This window comes from Leucopleurus acutus, assembly GCF_964270905.1.
Source record: "Leucopleurus acutus genome assembly, chromosome: 14".
Lineage (NCBI taxonomy): Eukaryota > Metazoa > Chordata > Mammalia > Artiodactyla > Delphinidae > Leucopleurus > Leucopleurus acutus.
The window spans coordinates 45,325,203-45,344,664 of NC_139156.1; the positions used below are offsets into that span (position 1 = coordinate 45,325,203).

At 46.9% G+C, this 19,462-nt stretch overlaps 1 protein-coding gene across 4 annotated transcripts in view; it reads left to right on the forward strand.

Annotated features, from left to right (window-relative positions):
- Positions 1-534: 534 nt before the first annotated feature.
- ALOX5 (arachidonate 5-lipoxygenase) overlaps positions 535-19,462 on the forward strand; it is a gene marked incomplete at both ends in the record, with an annotated part of 53,139 nt that continues 34,211 nt past the window's right edge. For all 4 annotated transcript variants that reach the window (XM_082853869.1, XM_082853872.1, XM_082853870.1 and 1 more), the window contains 3 exons: positions 535-684; positions 8,000-8,198; positions 12,671-12,752. In XM_082853869.1, the coding sequence (XP_082709995.1) occupies positions 535-684; positions 8,000-8,198; positions 12,671-12,752 (431 nt within the window). The remainder of the gene's footprint in view (positions 685-7,999; positions 8,199-12,670; positions 12,753-19,462) is intronic.

Sequence of the window (19,462 nt, forward strand, 5' to 3'; positions counted from 1 at the left end):
CTCCCAGAGCACCCCTGCTCTCAGTAATCACAGCATGGCTAAGTGCCCCAGTCGCGCGGCCTCCCCCTAACCCTGGGGACTTGGTGAGAGCAGGAACTGTGTCTGGTTTTCCAGGCATCCCTGGAGTCCAACCCTAATGCCTCACAAGGGCCTGGCAGTGAGGGAAGCCGAGGCAGGAGGGAAGGGTGAAGAGAAACTGAGTGAGAGAATGAATAGAGCGAGGGAGGAGGGGATAGCAGCTGAGGTGGCCCCAGTCCCCTGACTGCCAAAACAGAGGCCAAGTGGAGGAGGTGAGGTGCAGGAACGGGCGCGCTTACCGAGTCCGAGGCGGGTCCGGCGAGGTCAGAGCTCCGGGAGGGCGGGGCCGGGGGTAGGGCGGGCAGGAGGCGGAGGGGGGCGGCAGGGGCCCCGGACGCTCAGAGGCAGGAAGCTACCGCGCGGGGTGGGCGGGGGGGGCGGAGACCCGCGTACCGGCGCGCGAAGGCTCTCAGTGCTCGCTGCGCCCGCGCCCCGCGGTCCTCGCTGCGCGCCACCATGCCCTCCTACACCGTCACCGTGGCCACCGGCAGCCAGTGGTTCGCGGGCACCGACGACTACATCTACCTCAGCCTCGTGGGCTCCGCGGGCTGCAGCGAGAAGCACTTGCTGGACAAGCCCTTCTACAACGACTTTGAGCGCGGCGCGGTGAGGACGCCCGGCCCTGACGGGCTGGGGTGGCCGGGACAGGGTGCGGACGTCGGGGCGGCTGGGACCCAAGTTCGGGGGCGAGGGGCTCTGAGAGGCCACTTAACTGGGCAAGCGCTGTGACCACCATTACTTGTGCCCCACTTCCTAGGACTCCACAGGTGGCACCTCGGCTGTGGGGAGAACGCGCAGGGCTGGGGGTCCAGAGGCCTGAGTTCCATCCGGGCCTGACCACTAGCTCACTCTGCCCCCTCTCTGGGCCTCAGTTTCCCCAAATGTAAAGTACAAGGGTTGGCTTCAGGCTGGTCTAGGAGTTCGAGCCGGTGGCCCAGAGTGGCGCTAGCTTATGTCTCCACACCCGGGCAGCTCACATTCTCAGGAGAGGTCCCCAGAGGAATGCAGAGGGAAAGAACGAGAGACCCAGGCCAGGAGAAGCCTTTTGCAAACCTGGAGGTCGTCGCTGGCTCCCAGCAGAGTGTACACCAGGGAACACTCCCACCCTGAGTGTGAGGGCTCAGAAGAGCAAGAGGGAGGAGGGCTTCCCCTCTCCCCTCCTCACCAGAGACCCTGGAGCCTGAGAGTTCAGGGAGCAAAGGGAGCGTGTTGACTGCACGTCTAGTCTGTGATGCCAGGCGCTGTGTGAGGATTCATTCAGAAGTGGGCTCCCCATGCTGACCTGGCGTGAATTCCAGCCTGTAGCTTTCCCCGTGAGCTGCACAGCAGGTGGCGATCCTCGCCAAGTGTTTGGTGTGCCCAGTCCACTGGGCTTATTAAGTGCTCATTACTTAAGTGCTCACGAAGTGACTATTGTGACAGCTCCAACACACTACAGGTGCCCAGGAAATATCTGTTCCCTTCTGCCACCCCCAGCTTCTGAACTGGGCCAAAAGGACTTAGATTTCACAAAGCTGTCTTTTTTATCTCTTCATTATTTGGTTGAACCATAAGGAATTACTCATGGTTGACTATTTTTGACAAAACTGGCAATTTCATATGGTTCAACCAAATACTTCTTGGATAATATTCATGAAGCGTGTTTTAGGTCTGCAGAGCCTAAAGTAAGCAAATAATAGCCCACTCCTTTTCCAGATTCCAAACTCAAAGTGAGCTTGATTCTGACCCAGGAGCCTCAGAACCTCGCTGTAAGCCCATCTGACACTTAGCCAAGTTCGTCATATTAATGTGGCTAGAGTACCCTTCTAGAAGAGTTAGGTGTTGAGTATAAGAACTACTTCCTATTGTTTGGTTTCCCCAGCCAGGGAACTGGCCCAGAGGATGGTGGTGCAGGAGGGCTAATGAGTCATCCATTTGGGATAATGACACCCTCGGCCATTCTGAAGCACCGTCAGAAATAATTATTTCCATTATTTCATGGATTCCCCCAACACTTATGGGAGGAGAACAGGTTACAGACTTCTCTGCCTTTATAAGTGGTCCACAGTGGGGCCGTTCTCCTCCACATACAACACACATCAGTGTGCAGCATAAGCAGCCGGGTGTGGCTTCTCAGAGGGGAGGTACGGGGGTGTGACCATAAAAGGGTCGTTAGAAGAGGGGTGAAAGCATCCCTCTGTTCATTATTTCCCCACCCTGAGAATTCATTCAAATGACATTATGATTAAACACTTCAGTGAGAGTCCCAGCAGCAAATTTCAGGAGAGATTTGCATGTCACATTTCCATGGTGGTGAGAGGGGGCAGGTCAAGAGGGGGGCACTGCAGGGGAATCGCTGGCTCCAAAAGGCTCTTTGAAAAAAATCATCTTTTGAGAAAGCTTCTGCTTATGCAAAGTTACTCCACACTTGGTCTTGCACAGCCCAGATCTACTTCCTCAATCTCCAGCCAATGTCTCTTAAGGACAATCCATCCCATTTGGGTAAAGGTGAAGGAGAAATCTTAGAGGAAATACTTGCAGAGACGATAAGGCTAACCCATTTTACCCGAAAAGTGTTACAATCATTATAGATAATAACAGTTACAGTAACAACAATAAAGACTTTTTCTGGGCAACCAATTCAGTCATTTCCAGCTCATTGGCAGGTCAATACCGCATTCTCCCATGCAAAATTCAGTCCTATAATGGATGGGACTGATTTTTTTCTCAATAAATTGAGTCACAAATCCCTGGTTATTCTCATCAGAGTTCTGCCAAGTGATTCAGGACAGGATTGGGAATTGGGGTCCTTCACAGGTGAGATTGTCCTGTCAAGCGTCACGCCATCTGCTGGGAAAGCCCAGGCGGTGGACCCACATAGCCCAGAGACGTAGCCCAAATTTAGCAAATTGATTTGTTTCTTTGGCTCTGTCGATTTAAAGTAATTCAAGTCCCGATGGGATAACTTTCACAGATCCGAAGATTTCTGGGAAATCTTAACCTGACCCTTTTTCATTCCCTGGCAGCACTTTTAGGAAAGCGAAAGGCAATAGGGTGATGCTTAGTATATCACCCTTGAATGTGCTCAGTACGTGTGAACGAGTCTTACAACTATACTTCTTAAATATTTTCTGTGGATATTCTTACAATATATTCATGAAGAATGTATTCTAGAATACCGCCTTCTCAGAAATGATAATATAGTACTGAAGAGTAAATATTTCCTTCTGACACTCAATCTCACTATCCCCCACCTTCCCTCTCTGTCCCATCTCTTCCCTACATTCTGCCTCTTCTTCCTCCTTCTCTTCCTTCCTCTGCTCCCTATTCCCCAAAATTCCCCATGTCCCTCATTTCTCTCTTGCTTACTGCTCCAATTTCTCCCTTCTGCTGTCTCCTAGATTCCCCCAGCTCCCCCATTCTTTGCTCCCTCAGCCTCCCTAACCACTGCCCCTTTTCTCCCTCTCTCTGCCCCAGCCTCTCCCTTGTCCACCCCTTAATCATCTCCCTCTGTCTCTACTCCACAGCCCCCACCACCACCCACCAGCCCCTCACTAGCCCCCTCCAGGACAGGCAGTCCAGGCTGGACCACATCATGACTCTTCTCTGTCCTTGCTCTAGCAGGGATCTGGGGCAGAAACAAATGAAACCTTTCTTTAAATGCTGATATAAAGATCAAGCAGGATTTCCCTGGTGGTGCAGTGGTTAAGAATCCACCTGCCAATGCAGGGGACACGGGTTCGAGCCCTGGTCCAGGAAGATCCCACATGCCACGGAGCAGCTAAGCCCGTGCGCTACAACTCCTGAGCCCACATGCCACAACTACTGAAGCCTGTGCACCTAGAGCCCTTGCTCTGCAACAAGAGAAGCCACCACAATAAGAAGCCCGCACACCACAACGAAGAGTAGCCCCTGCTCGCCACAACTAGAGAAAGCCCGTGCGGAGCAATGAAGACCCAACTCAGCCAAAAATAAATAAATTAATTAATTAAAAAAAAAAGATCAAGCAAAAAACTGGCCAGCTAACAATTTGCTGAAATATTCAAAAGCCTTAAAGCTGTGTATCCAATAGAGGATTGAGAGCAACGGGTGAAATCAGCAAACTGGCCATTCTGAGAAAGGACTGGTGAATATCACGTTTCCTAGGCTCCATGTCTCTTTCCAGTGTCTGACCACTGCACCCACCACCTCTGCCCCGAGAACACCATGCTCCAGCCTCCTCCTCTCACATGCGAATTCCCCACCTCCTTTCTCTACATTCAGAATGCCCTACCCATTCCCCTTCTTCTCCACTCAACTCACTTCTGAAATCTTACCAACTCCCAAGAGCTGCCTCAAATGCCACCTTGTAGGAAGCTTTTCCTTGTCCTCCACCCCACCCCACATTGCCCCTTCATACTCCATGGAGGGCTTGAACCAGGGCTCAAAGCCAGGTCACCTGGCTCCCAGGCCAAGGCTTTTCCCACAATGTGGCCATGGGAAACAGTGAGAGGAACCCAGGTTAGGCCATCACACAGGTGTGGGTTCTAATCGTGGGGCCACCAGTTACTCACTAACATGGTAGCTGCCTGACCTCTCTGAGCCTCAGTTTCCAACTGTACAATGAGATAACCATCCACTCGGCCATGCACATGTCCTGTATTTTTTGAGGGCCTGTTATGCCCCGTGCCATCCATTGTTGATACTGTACACTGTTCAGAATGGACATGTGATATTAACGTGTCAAGGCAAATTAGTCAACAAACACAGTATCCACCGAGCATACTGGCCCAGGGAGAGGAGGAAGGAAGGTTGTCACACCCTGTAGCTCTTTGTATCTTCCAAAGACCTGACTTTGCTGTTTGACACACAGGACCCTGAGATCTTCCTGGAGGCCCCTCTCTATCCCCTGTGACTCTCCAGCAGTGGCGCCCTTGGATGCCAGTGTCAGTGTCACCGGACTTTGTCCCTGAGACTGCCTGAGTTAGGTGGGACTGAACTCAGGCCCTGGTTCACCTCCTGTAGCACCGGGCCTGAAGCCACGGCCAGCCAGAGACAAGCCAGACTGGCAGTCCTCTCCCATTGCAAGACCCTGTCAGATGGCCTACTGAGTCCCTGTAGGTCTGTCCAGTGATTTCATCCGGGTGAAACTCCAGGGCCCTCTGCCAGGTGCCTGTGGGTCATTGGGAAAGGGTGACCTGGAGGGCCCATTCTCCTGTGACGGCACCATAGGTGTGCCCAGGGTGACCCTGCTCTCCCTTCTCTCAGAGAAGCTACTCCGTCTCTTCCTTATCAGTCCCCACCCTCAGTTGGACATCTGGCCCTCCCTCTGAGAATCGCCCTGGAGAGGCTCCCTGGGCCCCATCTCCCTTCCCTTTGTGATCCAAGGCTCCTCCCTGCCATGAGAGTTGCCCACCTCAGATGCTTATGGCGCCTGTTACTTCAGATGGCCATCCTCTCCCCCTTCGCCTCAGCCTCCCAGACACCTGCAGCCTCCTGTAGCCCCTCAGAGCCACAGGAAAGCCACTTCCCTTGGAGCAGCCAACCCGAGCCCAGGCCCAGGCCTCAACCCACGCTGACTTCCCTTCGCTCGGCCTGCACTGCCAGCAACAAAAATGCCTCCGGTTCTCACTCGGCCTCAAGGCCCCTTCTCCATCCTCACGGGAATTCCCTTCAGGTTTTGAGCCAAGTTGTTTCTGCTCATGGGCTCAATTTCTTCCTCCCGTCTCTACTTCTGACTACTCAATGTGGCACATGTAGTCAAGCATGGACCTCAGCGCAGGGGCCCATGCTAGCTCAGAGCCGCTCGCAGGCAGTGTGGGACTTGCTGACGCCCCAGGAGTCAAGGAGGGAGGACCAGGTGGTTCTGATACACACAGCAGCTGGTGGCCTGTGCCTCTGGAGAAAGGAGCCCACTCAGGCATCATGTCATTTGGATTTCTCAATGGTCCTGCAAGCTAAGCGTGATCTCCCCTTGATAGATGAAGAAACATAGCCTCAGAGAGTGAAACAGTTTGCCCTGGCCCATGGTCAGTTACTTTGGAGCTGGGATGTGAACTCAAGGCCCCTGAGGCTTTCTGAGCTGCCCTGACACTCAGGCTCACCTCGCCTTCTGCCCCTCACTGCCCTCCCTCCAGTCCTCGGTGGGAATCTCTGTCTTGACCCCGCAAGAGGGCCACGATCTCTGCAGATACTTGTGGCAGGTGGGACTTCGAATGGGGTGGGCCCTGCAAACGTCCAGTCTTAAGCCACTAGTCCCCACTCTGCTTCTCCAGGTGGACGCTGGGCCCCTTGCTCCATCAAAACCTTCCTGCCCTGGCCCACTGATGCCTCAGCTCAGGGGCCTCCCTTCTCTCCCCACCCCTGGGAAGCCACCCAACAAGAGCTGTGTCCTTCCTTTCCTCTCCCTCCTCCCAGCTCCTTAGGTCATCCAGCCCCTCACTGGGACTCCTCTCCCAACTCTATCCGGGGCCTACCGCCTTCTCCCCACGGATCGGCGCCCTGTGGTACAGACAGGCCCCTCAGCCTGAGGTCCCACAGGCCCTGGAGGGCAATGCTCTCTGTGACCTCACCTGTGGCCCCTGGTATCCCAGGGGCCACGCTGTGGGGCAGGAGGGTTCTTTGACCTGCAGGATGGGCAGGACAGATGTGCTGGCACACCTGTTAGGGACCCAGCCCACAGGCTGGCTCCTCTGTCCCCAGAAAGTGTTTCTAACTGAGGACCCAGGCCCAGACCACCGGGCACTAGGAAGAGACTTCCCTTTCTGACCACAAGCATCTGGCATCTGAGGCAGCCAGGACATGCGAGCTGCTCACTGTGCTCAGAGCCAAGGGCTTTGCTGAAAATGTTCAACTTCCCACTCCCTTTAAGAAGTCCTCCCAGTGGCATTTGGAGGGAGAAGGATGGAAATGGGGATGCATGGGGTCATGTGCGAGATGAACACCCTTCCCCTCCACTTACTTCACCATCACACTGAGAACTCTAAGCCTGCCACCGAGGAAAAAGTTCAAAGATGGGTGAAATCTGGCTTAGAAAGTGCCTCAGAGGGCATCGAGTCTGGGGCTCCCCAAACATACTGGTCTTTGGAACGCCCGATGCAAAGCTTGAGCCCCCATCCTTCCTTCCCATCTGCCATCCGCAGATCATGCAGCAGCCATGGAACGGCTGCCCTGCACTGCCACTGTGCCAGCCCGTCTCCTGGGGTCAGGAGCCTGGCAGCAGCCTGGGGAGCAGTGCTGCACGTGGCCTGAGGTAGCAAGGCCAGCCTCAATCCACCACTGTGCCTTGGATATAGTGGAAACTGCTTATCTGATTCTCTTGGCATCACTGTGGCTCAGTGAACTGCAGAGGCCCCAGGACAGCTTGAACTGTGTGACTTCACTTTTATCTGAGCCTCCCCGTTTGCACTCAGTTATTTGCCCCACTGAGAATGAGAGAGATATGGAAAGACCTGGATTGGAATTCCAGCTCTGCCAATTAGTAGTAGAAGTGGGGCTTACTGAACCTCACTGCCTTCATCTGAGACACAGGTCATAACTCCCCACCCCTCCCAAAGTTGTTGTGGGATCTATAGCAACGTCAGCAAGCCCTTTGCAAGCTGTAAAGGGCTGCCCTTGTGTGCGAGGGCCAGTTTGTCCATCTAGCCCTGTAAGGTAGCAGGGCCAGCAGCCTTGCTGCCCTTGTTGTGAGTGGGGGCAGCTGCAGAGGCCCTCACCGAGCCTGGCCTGGCACTGGGCTGTGCGCAGACAGCAGAATGTCTCTCTCTGAGCAGCGCCATCCCTTGCTCGCTAGACTTCCGTCTCTAAAGGGTAGAGCTGGGGAATTGGCCACCTCTGTCACCCAGGGTGCAGCAGAGCCGTGCCAAGGGCAGGCATTTGGCAGACATCTCAGCTACATGGATTGAGGGTGATTCAAAGGCTCAGGAGCTCCCAGATGGTCTGACTTGCCTTTTCTCCTTCTCAGGTTGATTCTTACAATGTTGTAGTTGATGACGAACTGGGCGACATCCAGCTGATCAGAATCGAGAAGCGCAAGTACTGGCTCCATGACGACTGGTACCTGAAGTACATCACGCTGAAGACGCCCTGCGGGGATTACATTGAGTTCCCCTGCTACCGCTGGATCTCAGGCGAGAGCGAAATTGTCCTGAGAGATGGACGAGGTGAGCGGCTTAGGCCCCTTCCACTCCCTGGGCTTCCAGGGAATGGGAGAGTTTGCAGGCCCTCCTTCCTCGAAGAACTGTATCCATGGGAATAATAACCATGCTCTCCGTGGTTGAGCACCTGCTTCGTGCCTCGATGCACCTGTAGGAGGTATGACCTTCCTCCAGGTACTAACAAGCCCCAGGTTCAGAGGGGGAAGTGACAGGCCCCAGGCTCCATCCAGCCATGTCCCCTCTCTGCTATAAAGTCCTTCAGGGGAAGATTATGACCCCCTTTTGCCAGAGGGTAACTGGGATCCCTAGTAACACATACCCCTGGGACGTGCCCCTGGATGGGCAGTTCTTCAGCTGAGTTCTCAGCTCTCCTCTCTGTGAGGTCACAGTAGGGCTTGGGCTCCAGGGACCCCATGCAGGCCAGGAAAAGGAAAGGGTTGACCAGGAGTGCCTGAGTGCCAGCTCAGAGGAACTGTGGGCAGGCCTGGTGTTCGACGGTCACCAGTCATTAAACATGAAGTCCCACTTTTTGCTGAAAGAGAAGAGAACCTAAAATATACCCTCTTAAGCAAGACCCTCAAATGTGCAAACCCCAATCTGGTACTGCCACGGGAGGCCATTCTTGGTAAGAGACACGCAGCTGGCCTGGCTGGAGGAGGAGGAGAGAGGAGCAGATGGCGGGGGTCAGCTAAGGCCTCTTTCCCTCTGAATGACGCCCCCCTTGCACACCAGCCTCTTAGCGTGTGTGAGTCAAATCCATGCCTTGGCAAAATCCTGCCTTACCTTAGTCATGACCCTTCAGCGTGCTCACTCTCGAAACCTGAAATGATCTAGTGCATCCACTAGAATAATGAGGAGGGGGACAGCTGCTTCTTCCAGTGCCACCGATTAACACCTCCTAGCTGACAACAGATTTCCTATCACTAGTTCATTTGCTCTTCACAGAACTTTGGCAGGGTAGGTAAGATGAGAATGATTAGTACCCTCTCTATTTTAGCTAAGAAAACCAAGACATAGGAGGAAAAGGTCTTCTCTACCTGGTGTTCTTAAAACTATCAGGCCACATCCCATTGCTTCTGACATGGAATTTAACTTAAGAAACAAAATTCAAAAAAAAAAAAGAAACAAAATTCCAAGATTATTTCTGAACTAAATGATTGGGGCAGGAAGGATTTTTATCCCCTGTCTTCATGGCAGGGAAGATCACAAAAGTCACTGTCTTACGGTGGCCAGCATGGGAAAGGCTGCAGACAGGGCACTTCTTATGTACCAGGACTGTAGAAACACGAGCTCCACATCTCCCTCCTGCCCCCCTCCTACCCACGGTCTCGGATGTGTAGTCCTTCTTCCCACGGACCCCGAATCTCTTTCCAACAAAAAAGCGTATGGCACTGTCCAGTTGGGATATTTAGAAGGTGTAGGCCAGCGTGCAGGGCCATTAGAACTCCTAGTCCTGGTGGGGTCGGGGAAGGGAAAGAATGTGAGAATAACCCAAAAGGGAAGTGTCCTGGAGCCAGAGCTGCCTTGGGAGGAGTTCTGGTCCTCAGCAGAGATGCAGACAGCCTGGGGAGACCCTGTAGAGAGAGGCTGGGGAAGAAGTGTCCTCTCCTCATTGTCCCGTACCCTCCAGTCTCTGGTCAGGGTTTCCAGTGGCTGAACCAAATGTGAAGCCCATTGATGCATTGATCAGGGACCTTCAGGGACAGGACAGGTGAAGGGTGGATCTGGAGGGGCACATGGGAGCCACCCAGTATGTTCCACTTATCAGTTGCTGTGTAGCAGTCTTAGTGGCTTTAAACAGCCATTTCATTTTGCTCATGATCTTAGGGGTCAGGAATTTGGGAAAGGCTCAGCTGGGTGGTCCCTCTGTGAGCCATGGGGCATCTGCTGAGAGGGGAAGGGCTAGAGGATTCGCTTCTGAGATGGTTCTCCTCTCGTGTGCTTCAGGGCTCCGTGGTCTCTCCCTCTCCACGTGGCATCTCATTTTTAAGGCTTCCCCGTAGAGCCTGGGCTTCTCACAGCTTTGTGGTCTCAGGGTAGTTGCACTTCTTTTTGTGGTGGCTGGCTTCCAAAAGCAAGAGACAGAAAGTGGAAGCTGCCAGTTTCTTCAAGCCTGGCCCTGGAAACTGGCCCAGTGTAACTTCTACCACGTTCTATTGGTCCAAGCAGTCACAGAGCCCACCCAGACTCAAGGGGAGCATAGACCTCCTCTCAATGGAAGGAATGTCAAAGAATTTGTGGCCATCTTTGGTCCACCACATGGCATGACAACCAACCCTTTGGGCAACCCGGAAGTGAGGGGGCCCAGCCCACAAGCGATTCAATCACTCACCACATAGAAACCTCTGGAATCTAATATTTCACCACTGCACTTGGGGTGACCATAGAAGTCAGAGGGCTCTCTCTGTGGTGACTGACATTTTTGTAAAATACAATAAAAACTAACTACTAGAAAAATGAAATAAAAAACAAACCAAAGCCATTCAAAATACAAGCCCTGTTTTTATTATCAGATGCAACAGTCAGAAGTATTTTAGCAAGTTACTCTAAGTTTGTAAACCTGTACACTCAACCTCTGTTCTCACCTCATTGCAGACCAGCACCCAACAGTTCTGAGCCTCACAAAGCTCTCTGGCCCATTGCACCTCTGCCTGAGGCAGCTCCAGTCCCAGGCTTGGCACTGGGGCCCAAAGAGGAAGATCAGTGGGTCACTGTGGTCCCAGGGATTCCAAGCATCTATGTGAAAGACTCATATCAGTCTTTTGGAATCTGTCCCCCTGAACTCTGCTGTAGTCAGTCCAGGCTTTGTCACCTGCCTTGTTCCCAGAAGTTCTGTTAGTCAGTGGGGCCAAGAAGAAGGATGCTATATGCCATTTGAATTGCAATTTTACACGTTCTCTGACTTATTCATACAGTAAAGCTAAAGAGATACAACTCCTCAGAGCAAGGTGCCTGAGAAATAGGCAGGTTCTTTAAGGGTGGATAAGAGATGATGAATGTGCCAGTGACAGCTGTTGTTACATTTAATACTCACCTTGGCTTCAATGGCCTAGAGCCTCCCCACTTATTTACAAAAATGTCAGTCTGTGATGGAATGGAAGTTTTAAAAAGCCGGCTCTTCACCACAGAGAGCTGGAGAAGCTCTTCACTGCAGAGGCCCCCTTTCCAGGAGATGCTCTGGAATCCTGCCAGTCGGGGTTCCATTGACTGTGTTCACTGATTTTACCCTAAATAATAGTATAAAGGGTAATCTCGATCTGACCTCTCCTGCTCTAAAGGCCCTGAGAAGTGTGACCAACCGTGCCCTTAGCCACCTGCCCACTGCTGAAATGAAAGATGAGACACCTTTGAAGTCTGGCTTAGAGGGAGGAAGAGGACGGTCAGGTCCATGATAATTATAAGGACAACAGTGATAACCATGGTTCCCATTTACTGGGCACTTACTGGTCCTAAGCACTGTATGGAGTGATTTGCTGCAGTCTCTCACTAAATCCCCACCATGGCCCTAGAAATAAACGTTATTATCTCCATTTTACATGGGAAGAAGCTAAGGCAGCTTGCTCAAGGTCACACAGCTGTAAGTGACACAGCCCTAGTCCAAACCCAAACCCAAGAACATCTCTTCTAAAGCCCACACTCTAGGACATGACAGGCTGTTTTAGAATAAGCTCCATTCTCATTCCTCTGTGTAGCCACCACAGGAAACTGGACAGTGTCAGCGTCTGTGTATTGAATCTTAAGTCACACATTTCTCCAGGAAGCAACCAACTGGACTTAGAAACACAAGAGCCATGAGTCCCTGCTATTCTCTCAGGCGACATGGAAACCCGCAGTGGCTGCCATTTCTGCTCTGCGTGAGAAATGCAGGAATGAACTGCCCTGAAGTGGTTTGAAGAGCTCCACCAACGATCACGGAATGCCTTTCCTCTGAAGTGGAAGAGCAGCTCTGCACCAGGGGCCCCATGATTCTTGGCAAAGGCAGTGTCCTGGGAGCCCCCAGGTGGAAATACACAGGCAGGCCAGAGATGGGCACACTGCCGGCCAGAGAATCATTGGTCTGCCTTCCTGTAATTCACGATGAAAACCAAGCCTGGCTTGATTGTGATTCTCAGATGTGATTGGATGTGATTCTCAGAACCCCGAGGTTCAGAGGCCCCAGGCTTGCTGAGTGAGCAGACAGGAGGAGGAGGAACTGGATTTGTCTTTTATAAAGAGAGTTAGCTGACAGCATGGGATTTGAGTCTTGTGTTGAAAATCCACTAATTAGGTTGTGACCTTGGGTAAAGTTCAAGGGCAAATCTCTTCAACCTCCCCACGCCCCCATTTCTTTGCTATAAAATGAGGGAGTGTTCCGAGGCTTAAATGAGACGATACACCTAAAGCACTTGGCTCAGGAAGGGTGTCTGAGGGAAACCTGAAAACTGGATGTTGTTAATGTGCTTCCCTAGGCTCTTCTCACCCATGTCCTTTTCTCACAGCAAAGTTGGCCTGTGATGACCAAATTCACATTCTCAAGCAGCACAGACGTAAAGAACTGGAAACACGGCAAAAAGAGTATCGGTGAGTTGTGACATCAGACCAAATGGCTTGGGGCCATGGTGTCTTCTATCTCGGGGGGTATAACCCTGCCCACAGTTTATGGCCCATCATTGCTGGTATGTGATGACCAAGGGACCAGATCCCTTCAGTGCTCCTCAATACCCAAGTTCCACCTTACCACCACTCCAGGCAGAGACGGTGAAAGAGTTATGAAAACCTTGGGATCAACCGCATTGGCATTTAGGAGGAATGGGACAGTGAAGGCTTGAATTCACCTTGATGTTCTCCCACTCCCATTGTAGGAATTACCCTTCACGTTTTATGTCTTCTTATAATAATTCAGTTAGAAATGTGATACATAATCTACAAGAAAATTGACAAATCTTTAGCTAACAGACTAAGAAAAAAGAGAAGACTCAATTTATTAAAATTAGAAATAAGAGAGGGAACATCAATACCAACCTCACAGAAATTAAAACGAATGAAAGGGAATAGCATGAACAATTGTATACCAACCAATTAAATAACTTAGATGAAAAGGACAAATTCCTTAGACAGAAACTGCCAAAGCTGACTCAAGAACAAATCAAATGAATAGACTGATCACAAGAAAAGAGAGTGAATACTAACTTTAAATTAATTTTAAAACTTCCTACTAAGTAATTTTAAAACTTCCTACAAAGGAAAGCCCAGGCCCATATGGCTTCACTGGTGACTTATAGCAAACATTTAAAAAATTAATACCAACCCTGCATAAACTCTTCCAAAAAATAGAAAAGGAGAGAACTTGTCTCAACTCATTGTATGAGACCAGTATTATACCTAAAGCAGACGTCATAAGAAAACTACACATCAATATCTTTTATGAATACAGATACAAATATTTTCAACAAAATATCAGCAAACAAAATCCAGCAGCACATAAAAGACATTATACAATATGAAGAGGTGGGATTGATTCCAAGTATGCAAGGTTGGTTTAACATCCAAAAATCAATTAATGTAATATACCATATGAAGAAAGAACCAAAAATACATGGTCAAAAACAATACATGATCATCTTAATAGACACACAAGAAAGCATTTGACAAAAATTTTAAAAAACACTCAAAAAATAGGAACTGAAGGGAACTTCCTCAACCTGATAAAGTGCATCTACAAAAAGTTCACAGTTAACATCATACTTAATGGGAAAAGACTGCATGCCTTCCTCCTAAGATCCAGGAACAAGATAAGTATATCAGCTTTTGCCACTTCTACTCAACATTGTACTGGAGGTTCTAGCCAGGGCAATTAGACAAGAAGGAAGAAAAAACATCCGTATTGGAGAACAATAAGTAAAACCATTGCTATTCACAGAGGACATGGCCTTGTGTGTAGAAAATCCTAAGGAATTCACCAGAAAAATCATTGGAACTGAAAACAAGCAATATTGCAGCATACAAGACCAATACGCAAAATTCAGTTGTTTTCTATTTGTGAGCAATCAATAATTTAAAATGAAAATAAGAAAACAGTTCCATTTACATAGCATCAAAAGGAATAAAATATTTATGAATAAATTTAACAAAAGAAGTTTAAGACTTACACAATGAAAACTACAAAATACTGTTGAAATTAATTAAAGAAGAGCTAAATAAGATGAAAGACATCTCATGTTCATGGACCAAAGGACTTACATTGTTTAAATGGCAATACTCCCCAAAGCAATGGACAAATTCAACACAATCGCTATCAAAATTCCTGCTGACTTTTTTGCAGAAATTGACAAGCTGATTCTAAAATTCATATGGAAATGCAAGGAACCCAGAGTAGTCAAAACAATCTTGAAAAAAAAGTAAACAAAGTTGGATGATTCACACTTCTCAATATCCCAAGTACTACACCACTGCAATAGTCAAGACAATGTAGTATTCACATAAGGATAGACGTATAGATCAATGAAATAGAATTGAGAGCCCAGAAATAAGCCCTTACACTTATGGTCAATTAGTTTTCAACAGAGGCAACACGACCATTCAATGGGGAAAGAAATCTTTTCCACAAATGGTGTTGGAATAGCCACGTGCAAAAGAATGAAGTTGAACCCTTACCTCGCACCACATACGTAAATTAACTTAAAATGGATCAAACACGTAAATGTAAGAGCTAAAACTATAAAACTTTGAAGAAAACATGGATAAATCTTCATGACCCTGAATTTGGCAAAGGATTTTTATATATGACCATGAAGGCATAAGCAACAAAAGAAATACAGATAAGTCGATGTCATCAAATTTTAAAACTTCTATGCTTCAAGGACAGCACCAAGAAAGTGAAAGAACAACCCACAGAATGGGAAAAAATATTTGCAAATCATGTATCTGATACGGGACTTGGATCCAGTACATAAAGAACTCTTACAACTTAATGATAAAAGATAAATAATCCAATTTAAAAATCGGCAAGGACCTGAATTGATATTTTTCCAAGGAAGATATACAAATGACCAATAAGTACATGAAAAGATGCTTGACATCATTATTCATCATGGAAATGCAGATCAGCACCACAGTGAGATACCACTTCACACTCACGAGGATGGCTAGAATCAAAAAGTCAAATAATAACAACGCGAGGATGTGGAGAAGTCAGAACCCTCATACACTGCTGGTGGGAATGTAAAATGTAACAGCTGCTTTGGAAAACAGTCTGGTAGTTCCTCAATCTATTAAACACAGAGTAACCATATGATCCAGCAATTCTATACCTAAGCATATACCCAGGAGAAATGAAAACTTATGTTCACACAAATATACCTGTGCATGAATATTTATAGCATTATCCATAATAGCCAAAAGGTGAATACAACCCAAATGTTCATGAACTGATGAATGTCAGTGGTATATCTATATAATGGAATATATTTTGGCCATAAAGAGGAATGAATAAACACTTCTCCAGAGCAAATATATAAATGGCCAATAAGCACATGCAAAGATGCTCAAAACCATTAGTCATCAAGAAAATGAAAATTGAAAGCACAATGAGATACCACTTCACACACACTAGGATGGTTGGAATTAAAAAGACAGATAATAAGAAGTGCTATGAAGCATGTGGAAAAACTCGAGCCCTCATATATTGCTGGTGCAATGTAAAATGAAGCAGCCACTTTGGAAAACAGTTTAGCACTTCTACCTCTAGGTACTTACACAAAACTAATGAAATCATATATCTACACACACAAAAAAACTTATACACAAATATTTATAATAACACTATCCATAATACCCCCAAAGTAGAAACAACCTAAATTCTGTTAATTGATGAATGGATAAATAAAATGCTGTATATCCATGCAATAGAATATTATTTGGCATTGAACTATGGATACATGCTAAACTATAGATGAACCTCAAAAACATTATAATAAATGAAAAGGTCATATACAAAAGGCCACATGGTGTATGATTCTATTCATATGAAATGTCCAGAAGAGGCAAGTCTATGGACACACATTAGTAGATTAGTAGTTACCTAGAGCTGAAAGTTGGGGGTGGGACATGGGGAATGACCATTAATGGGTACAAAGTTTCTTTTGGGGTGAACATATTCCAAAATTAGATTACAGTGATGGTTGCTCAACTCTGTACATATGCTACAAACCTCATAATTGGATACTTTTAAGGGATGAATTTTATTGTATGTAAATTATATCTCAATATAACTGTTTTTAAAAATAATACATGAGCAAGAGTGCACATCTGGAAAGTGGTGGTCAGTGGACTGTATCCAGCCTATAAATGTGTTTAATGGGTCATTGTGGAATTCTGAGTAAACACGGCTCATTCTCTAGGTTTCCCCAGTCCAACACCAGTCTATCATCTATATCAAGGCTTCTTTCATTTCCTACTTTGGCCCCTGGAGACATTTTTGAGTTTGAGACTCCTTCCAAGGGAAGGAACAGTCAGCATGGTTAACTGGGCAGGGGCGGGGGTTGGGGGGTGCTTTTGGAGAGTGATGACTGTTACACTTTTCACATATTCCTCTATAGTTCAAATTCTTACAAGGAATATGTAATATGTCAGGTTTTGTTTTTTTTTTTCAATCCAGTAAAGCAAGAGAAGGGGAATAATGTAGAAGCAGAATAATGTAGAAGCAGGAAAAATACCTCTAATCCATCCATTTTCACTTTTATTTCTTTGGGATTATATTGTATACATGACTTGACAGCCTCCTTTTTTTCCCTTAGAAGTATAGCAGAATCATTTCCCCATATTTAAAAAATCTCATCACAAACATGATTCTAGTTTTTATATAATATTTCATTGTATGGATGCACGATACTTTACTTAAACACCAACCTGACTGGACATTTAGGAGGTTTTTAATTTTTTATTCTTATAAACAATGTGAAAATCTTTCCTTTTTGTGTGTATTATTAAGTATTTCCTCAGGATAGATACCCAGAAATGAAATTACTAAGTCAAATAGTAGAAGTTATTAGTATATATAGACAAATTTCTCTTCAAAAATCTTTAACCATTTTTCATGATCAGTGTGTAGATACCTATTTCACTAATCCTTGCTGTAGCTGGGTGGTATCCTCTATTTTTTTAACTTTTCTAATTTGTAAAGACATCTCTTTTCTCTTAGCCCCTTATTCTTTCCCCCTTTCATGGACCCACTGCTGTCCAGTGGTTGAGAAATCCCCACTGAGGCCGCTGATGGCCTCAGTCTCAAAATTATCTTTAGCTCTATCCCCCATTCCTTCAAAAACTTACATTTCCATGAAACAGAATGGAAAATGAGAAACAGGGCAATACACACATGGATACTTGATATATTACAGAGGCTCTGACAATGAGTAGTGTGGGACTATTGGGAATCCATACAGAACAGAGAGAGAAAAGTGGAGGAAGAGAAAAAGGAGAAGAAATTGGACTCTACATCATATAATTCAGAAAACTCATTGTTGGGTTGAATAGACTTAAATGTTAAAGGCAAAACTATAAAACTTTTAAACTATAGAAGATTCTTCTTCATGACCTCAAGGAAAAAAGATTTTTCAAACAAGACTCAAAATGTACTAACCATAGAGGAAAAGAATAAACTCACCTATCTCAAAGTGAGGAACTTCTGTTCACTACAAGACACCACAAAGAGAGTGAGGAGAAAGTTCACAGAGTGATGGACAAGAATTATTATTTATCATGTACCAAGAACCCCTACAAATCTACAAGAAGAGCATTGTCAATTCAGTAGAAGAATGGACACTGCAGTCACTGCACAAAATATAAGCAGCAAGTTTACGAAAAGGTGCTCAACCTCATTTGTTATCAGAGGAATCAAAAGTAAGATCACAATGAGCTACTGCTACTACTGCTGCACACACACACACACACACACACACACACACACACACACACACACGGGCAAAACTGAAACAACTTGACAATACCCAAGTGTTAAAGAAGGTATGAAGGGATGGGAAGACTCATACACTGCTGACAGGGATATAAATTGAAACAACCTCTGTAGAACACAGTTTTGCAATATTTGGTGAAACTGAAGCTACATTATAATCTTTGACTCAGAAATTCTACTCCTGGATCTAAATCCAGGTGTGCAGGTGCACCTGGATACATGTACACAGATGGTCACAACAGTATTATTTATGAGAGCCAAAAAAATGGAAACCACCCAATGTCCATCAGAAGTAGAACAAATAAATAAATTGTGATAACTGTACGCTGCAAGGAAGAGCAGTGAACTGTTGGTACCCACAGCAACATGAACAAGCCTCACTAACACAGTGCTAAAGAATAGAAACCAGACACATGTCTGGCCAGTCCATGAGGTTTGAAATTATATTGCTCAGGCAAAGTTGTATAGCAGTGGAACAATAAACAATAGCCGGAACCGATTATCACAAAATCAAGGTGATCGGGGAGGTTGAGTGGGCAGTGGGTGTGGAGGCTACTAGCAATGTTCTGATTCTCGATCTGGATGTTGCTTATACAGATGTCTTGTGCATTTTTATGCATATGTGAGTGTGTGAGTGCATATATACACACACATACATATATTTATATATTCTTTTCCAAAATAAAATTTTTTAATGAAATTTTTATGAAATTTTTTTAGTACCAGGTGTGGAAGAATAATCTGCTAATGCAGTGCATAATGTTAAGGGTCTATGAATTTGCAATTTGTTGTAGAATATTTGTGAGTAAGCCTCTCAGCTCAGGCACCATATGATGTGTTTTGAGACTTTTGTAGTTGGTGCAGTGCACAAGGCATTGTCGAAGAGCTATGCACCGCCCATTCCCATCCTAAAGGGCTGGCGTTCATATGCCCCTTCCACAGCTTCCCTCCCCACTTCAACCACCCAGGGAAAGCCCCTACAGTGAGCACTCCACGTGCTTCTGGCCTTGTGGAAGGAGGGAGTCCTAGACTGTGGCGAGTTAAACAGCTTCCAGAGAATCAGGCTAGTTTGTGTCCTGTTAAGAGAGTGGACAGCAAATCTTATCAGTTCCACACTAATTCAGTTAATGACTGATAAATCAATCTTACAGCCATTTTGTCTTAACCCATTATTTTCCAAAGTGTGCACTGGAGCAACTGGTCCCAAAACTTTCCCCCCAGAAGAGGGTCCCATGGTAAAAAAAAGTTTGGGAAACTGTTTATCACATCCCCCTTCTAGAGGTTCACAATGCAGATAAGCATTGAGGATTCTGAGAAGTTC